At 50.6% G+C, this 6130-nt stretch overlaps 2 protein-coding genes across 2 annotated transcripts; one reads left to right on the top strand and one right to left on the bottom strand.

The window, feature by feature from the left end:
• Positions 1-251: 251 nt before the first annotated feature.
• On the top strand, positions 252-2739 carry LOC100898312 (zinc finger protein 573-like). The gene is made up of 2 exons (XM_018638927.1): positions 252-2414; positions 2548-2739. Exons 1-2 carry the CDS (start codon positions 252-254, stop codon positions 2737-2739), a joined length of 2355 nt encoding a protein of 784 aa, XP_018494443.1.
• Positions 2740-3078: 339 nt separating this feature from the next.
• Positions 3079-4768, bottom strand: LOC108863628 (protein pygopus). The gene is made up of 3 exons (XM_003741817.1): positions 4529-4768; positions 3607-3857; positions 3079-3496 (listed from the first exon to the last, which is right to left on the bottom strand). Exons 2-3 carry the CDS (start codon positions 3779-3781, stop codon positions 3255-3257), a joined length of 417 nt encoding a protein of 138 aa, XP_003741865.1. The 5' UTR covers positions 3782-3857; positions 4529-4768; the 3' UTR covers positions 3079-3254.
• Between the last annotated feature and the right edge of the window lie 1362 nt (positions 4769-6130).

The raw sequence follows: 6130 nt of genomic DNA, 5'->3' as shown, positions 1-6130 counted from the left end.
TGCATAGTCACATCATCGATAAACATGCGTCGTCAGGTTCCTACAGCCGGAAAAGCACTCGTTTCGCGAAAACACCGACCATCATCAGGAGGAAACGAGATGCGAGCAGTGGATTCTCTTGCCATATTTGTCGCTACAGATCAGCCTCATTCAATAAGTTCCGATCACATGTTCACCAACAGTCGAGTGAGCGTGACTTGGATTCTTTCCACTGTTTCTTCTGTAGTTTCTCATGCAACATAGCAAGCGAGATGGACAATCACTGCAACGAGCAACATTCTCAAGTCAACAACATACCTCCTCTGGAAATCGAGTTTCGGTGCTCGACCTGCTCGAAGATGTTCGCGAGCTCCGGAGCCATGTCCGAGCACCCGCAGAATTGCGGACTGACGGTGGAGCAGAGCCTGGCAGAACTGTTTCCTCACACTCTCTGTGAGGATTGCTCGTTCGGCACCAATTCGAAGAACATCCTGGAGTATCATACTATTTCGCTCCACAGCACCTACCCTTGCTCGGAATGTAGCGCGATTCTCCAGACGAAAAAAGCCCACATAGCCCACATGCAAGCCAAACACGCACAAGTTTGTCCCCATTGCAATATTATTTTTCTGTCTCAGCAAGCCTTCCTCGAGCATGAGGAGAAGCAGCATTCGAAAGGAATCACCTGTGACATGTGCAAACTCCAGTTCTCCGACGACAAGAGTCTCAGCTCACACATGTCGAAACATACTGCCAGGACTTGCTCCGTTTGCGAAAAACTGTTCGAAACTGTCGACGGTCTTGAGCAACATATGGTCGATGTCCATCCCAAAATCAACATGCTTGGCAAGAACGTTTGTAATTCTTGTTTCCACGTCTTCTGTACGGCAACGGCTCTGGCAACGCACTCCGAAGAGTGCACGGTGTCATCAGGGATTTGCATACACTGCGGCGAGTCATGTGGATCTCTGGAGAACGTTCTCAAGCACATAGAGACGAAACACGAGGAGATCGAAATCTACGAGTGCGCTTTATGTGCTCACCGTACCATAGATAGTACGGTGCATCTGAATCATCAATTGATACACATGGCGCTCCCAGCGACCGTAGGCAAATCGACGTACCAATGTAATCTGTGTCAAAAATGGACCACTTCAGCAGGATCACTGCGGACGCACCTCAATAATCACAACAAATTGAAGCCGTACCGCTGCGAGTTCTGCGAATTTACGACGTCTTCGAGCGGGAACCTCCGGGCGCACCGAGCCGTACGTCATCTGCACACAACGGATAGCGTCAAATGTCAGATTTGTAATCGGAAATACCGCACGGCGAGTCAGATGAAGAAACACCTACGGATGACGCATTATCAGACTTTGAATTATCAATGTGGTATTTGCGAGAATCGATTCGTGACTGAGCTGAGGCTAAAACGTCACTTGGCCATCGTGCATTTCGATGACTCCGAAGCGGTAAATGGCGATGAGCCTTACGCAGGCCTGTCCCGCTTCCGCTGCGAGAACTGTCCATTCAGCTCGTACTCGGCGAACCGGTTCCGTCTCCATCGCGCCACCCACCGCGACCGGCTTGAATGTCCGTATTGTGATCTCAGTTTCCCACTCCTCGACGTTCTCAATCGTCACATAAACGTTCGTCATTTCAAAAAGCACGTTCCCTGTCCAATCTGTGCTCGACGACTCCCGAACGAGGCTCGACTCAAACAGCATATGGAGGCATGTCATGCCAGTGACGAGAAGGAGCTCAAGTGTTTAACTTGTGGATTCTGCTTTGAGTCCATCGCGCACCTGGAGTACCATTGTCGGAGTCACTTGACGGTCAGGAACTTCGAGTGTCCTACATGTAAGAAGACGTTCACGACTGCCGCGTCGCTCTGCGTGCACCGGCAACGGCACACGAGGTTGGAGGTGGGAAACAAGGGAAAGACGTACGTTGGCAATTCGAATTGGGTGTTCTACTGTGATGAGTGCAAGCTCCGCTTCAAGTACAAGAGCAGTCTGTTGGCTCACCAAATGGTAGCCCACTCCGAGAAGACTGAGCTCTCGTGTCACATCTGCTCGAAGCAGCCCTTTGGCTCTAAACTCCTTCTCAGTTATCACATCCGGAAGCATTTGGAGGAACGCGCCAACACGTGCGAGTTTTGTCAGAAGAAATTCTTCTCGCCCGGAGCACTGAAAAATCACGTCATCTCAGTTCATACTAAAGCTTACGAAATATTCTGCTCGATATGTGATAAAGGTATGCTCAGTCAAGCGAGACTAGAGATGCACATGATTCATTCTCATCGTGATACGAAGAAACGGAGAACGAAAAAGCTCAAAGTTGTACAGGAAGAAATAGAGGAATTCCCCGAGCCGATTCCACTCGAACCGCATCCAGAAGAGCTCATGACGGCTGATGAGACGATTTTGAGTCAGGTAATATATTGAGGCATAGATCCGGCGTTTCCAACTGGCTCGCATTCTCTTATCATGAGTTCCGTCTCGCGAGATTCCCGACAGCTTCTCTCCGACTTCGAACGACCTCAAACTCTCGATTCCTTTTTTCCAGGAAATTGTGATTTCGACCATCGACGAGCATCCACCAGCGGAAGATCCGACCCCGATATCGAATGGAGCGAATGAGGACTTCATAAGCCGAATCCTCGACGATTCAGACCCTCAGCACCTCGTGCAGATAACTGTCGGCTCTGACGGGGATCAGATCGGAGAAGTTGATCTCACGGGATACGTCATGGAATAGAGAGAGGGAATGTTGGGACGATACGAATTATTGTAAATTATACAACGCGACGAAAGCTCATCGAGTCAATCGTCGTCATGTGATACAGGGCTCGCAGTCGGATGACGATAGGTAGCATTGGAGAAAGTCCGCCTGCGCCCAGCCATGGAATTTGTGCAAGGAGCTACAAAATTTCCTCATAAATCCACTTCACCCATTAAAGTATAGCGCTCGTTATTCCTGAGGTCTAATGACTTTATTGCGTCGATGAGAATGGCTGCGAAAATCAAAATGACTCGGCTGCTCGACAAAATAATCCGTTTCCTAGAAGTCAGCGCAGCCGAACTGATGTTTTCCGCGACCGGTAAATTTCTTTCTCGGTGATACGTATCCTACAGATGTGTAGATGACGTCGCGGACCGGCCAGCTCTCGAATGGGGCGTTGTGTTGATTCCGCTTGATTTCCGAGCTGGAGTCCAGGCTCTGGTCCGATCCGCTGACACTCTGAACTCTTCTATGTACAGTTGATGCCGGCCCTATTGTTTGAATCTCACAAGCGGTACTTTGTTGTGCACAGCACACTTATCACAGACCCACTCAGCAGCGATCTCCTGCGTCAGCATGTGGAATGCTGCTTCAGTTAGTCCAGTGCAAATTCTGTGGAACCAAAAGTTGCAGCCCGGCTCGCAAAATACGGCCTGGTCGTTGTCGTGCACTTCTTTATGACACACCCCACACGGGTACATTGCTCCTCCATTCTCGCGGCTCATGTATTGACCTAAAGGGCGGGGAAGGTATTCGAAGTTAGATTGCGGTAGTAAGAGCGTTCTTACTAATCTCCCCGAAAATCATGGCGAGCCACCGGCGTCCCGAGCCTTGAGGTCTCACCTTTCCCGGGCGGGAAATTCTTCGCTACATTTCCCTTGAGATGTGCGCTAGCATTGTGGCTGTCGTCGAACGGGTTATTGGCGATCAATTTCTCTTGGAAAGGGGTTGGTGGGAGATACAGGTTCGCTCCTTGATGCTGTGGGGAAGGACCTCCCAGAGGGGAACAACCATCCATTCGTCCTTGTTGTTGGGTAAGGACCCGTTGTCGAGATCATCGCATTCTCTGCGCATCATGCCGACCGTCCTGTGCACTGCAAGAGCACAGAAAATTCAGGGAGAGGTCCGGTACTTTGGGAGGCTCTTTGTCGGGGGAATGGTATCGGAGGCACAGAACTTTATAAATTTGAAAGCTTGCTATGAGTCTGAGCCGCTAATCTATTTTCGACGACCAGGATAGCGCGGTGAATTGACAGTGATTCTGTGCATTAAAGCTGCTGCTAGAGAGATGGTCGAGCGTGAAAGATCAGAAGATTACCCCATGAGGGGCTCTCTCGAATACATATCGACGTGAGCTCAAGTTCTTCAATCTCTCAATGAGGGAATCTCATGGCTGTACTTCGTGATTCCCAGAGCTCGAAAATACTCCATCCGAAAGAGACTCGGACTTGCTTCCCATCGGCAGCAACCGATTCGAAATCTCGATATCAAGTTTTCCGACTCGAGGGAAGAAGCCTCCGCTCTCAGAGAGTCTGGAGCCGGGGTTCGAGTTGAGCACTCAGAGCTGTGTCAGTATCCAGCTCCCCCAAGGTCAGAAGGCGCCGAACGGAATCAGCCGGTACGCTGTATCAGGCGGGAAGCGCATAGGGATACGAGACCCCTTTATTCTAGACAAGAGCGTTGGCGCTCTTTGGCGCCCGCATTATCTGTACGGGAGTTACGTCCACATTCCTGTCGGATATCCACCGGGAAGGAGCGAGCTTACCTCATACAGACGCCAAGCTCGGCGCGATGCTGGCACGGAATTCTTATGAAGGCAGATAGCACTGCACCGGAGTCGAATTTTAGCTCCAAATACCAAGGAACCCGTCACCGGGTCGAGTTTGTTGTGAGTCGCGGCCTTAGTGAGTAGAGAGCCTCAATGATTTGTTTGGGCTCCCCTCAATTGAGAGAGGGACGTGGAGAGGGGAAACCGCGCCGCGCGCAATTCTGAAAGCCCCAGAGCTCCAGGCGACTGTTAGCATGGAGAGCTGTGAACAGCCGACACCTAGAGTTACCGCCAGGAAAATTTTCCGGTCTGTTTCCAGACAGGGGTTTCCAGATGCAGGCTCGGATTAAATTGTATCATGCTCCGCGCAGAATCTGCTCCCATCAGTAATAAAGTCTGACTCACCCAGTCAGACAAACGTCCAATCTTCTCGAGGACTGGCTCGGGTCTGAAAAAGTCGACGATTCCCGCACTGAATTAGAATGCGGGGAATCGCCTTGAGTGCTGCTAAGATTGCTGCAAGCAAGACTCTCTAACATTTTGGTGTCACGCGGTGAGGTTCTACCAGAATTCGGGGAAGGCTCCAAGAACAGATGAATGACGGCATGACGCATGCGTCGCATTACTGACTCCGAAAATTTAATCCTGGAGTTATCGTCCTGGAGCGCAGAGTCCCGATGACACTCGATGCCCGGGCTCGCAGGACTTTCCCACAGTCGCGATTCGTGACGTTTCATCGTTCCCCGAGTCGTTCGCTGACCCTAACTCAATCTTAGGGATCGTAGCAGATTCGGAAAGAGAGTCAATAAAGTTGAAAAAGAGAGAGTGATGGACATCCGAGATTGGAGAAGGTTCGGGGCGCGAAACAAGTCCAATAATCCCGGAAGGCAGGGGCCTGGTCGGGCTTATCAACAGGGCTCGACTTATCAAAACGTTTGGGATTGATTTTTGAACGATTCTTCTCGGCTCCGAGGCTTGTCCCCGTACACTCCTGTGGTCGTCGAGATCACCAGGTCCAATTTCACCTAATCACACATCTTCTAATTATCTTCAACATCCCTTTCGAGTCGGACTCTGGGGCCGCTGAAGTGCGTATTTCGCGGGAAGGGCAAACATAGAGCGCCGTCGGAAAGTGCGGCAATGATTCGCGGCGAGCGCCATCTTGACCGCCAACAAAGTTCTCTCATGTAAACAAGTGGAGCCATCAGAGCCGAGTTGGAGTCTGCGTTGTTCGGCAAGAACTTGTTGCTCGTCAGTGTCAAATTCTCCATCCAGCGTGATTGTTCGACAAGCAATTGGAAGGTCAAGAAGCTTCAGCATTCTTCCCGCTCTGGAGCGAGGTCGCATGCTATGGCGAGTCTCGAGCACCACGTTGTTTGCCGTAGTTTTGATCTTTAGCTGAACTTTTGTGCTTGTGAGCTCTCCGTCGAATGATGCATAGCCCCGGAGCGCAGGATTCTTCTTGAGACTTCGAGTACGACCGGATGAAAATCGGCCAAGAAACGAGCTTCTTGGGAATTTCGTAGACTCTCTGCGCACTTTGAGAGATTCTTCCAAAAGGGGTCTCTCCTCCGGAACATACCCATTGAGTGAAACTTT

Source organism: Galendromus occidentalis, unplaced genomic scaffold, assembly GCF_000255335.2.
Source record: "Galendromus occidentalis unplaced genomic scaffold, Mocc_1.1 scf7180000077202, whole genome shotgun sequence".
Taxonomy (NCBI): domain Eukaryota; kingdom Metazoa; phylum Arthropoda; class Arachnida; order Mesostigmata; family Phytoseiidae; genus Galendromus; species Galendromus occidentalis.
The sequence above is the reverse complement of the archived record's forward strand: the minus strand, read 5'-3'. Positions and strand labels throughout refer to the sequence as shown.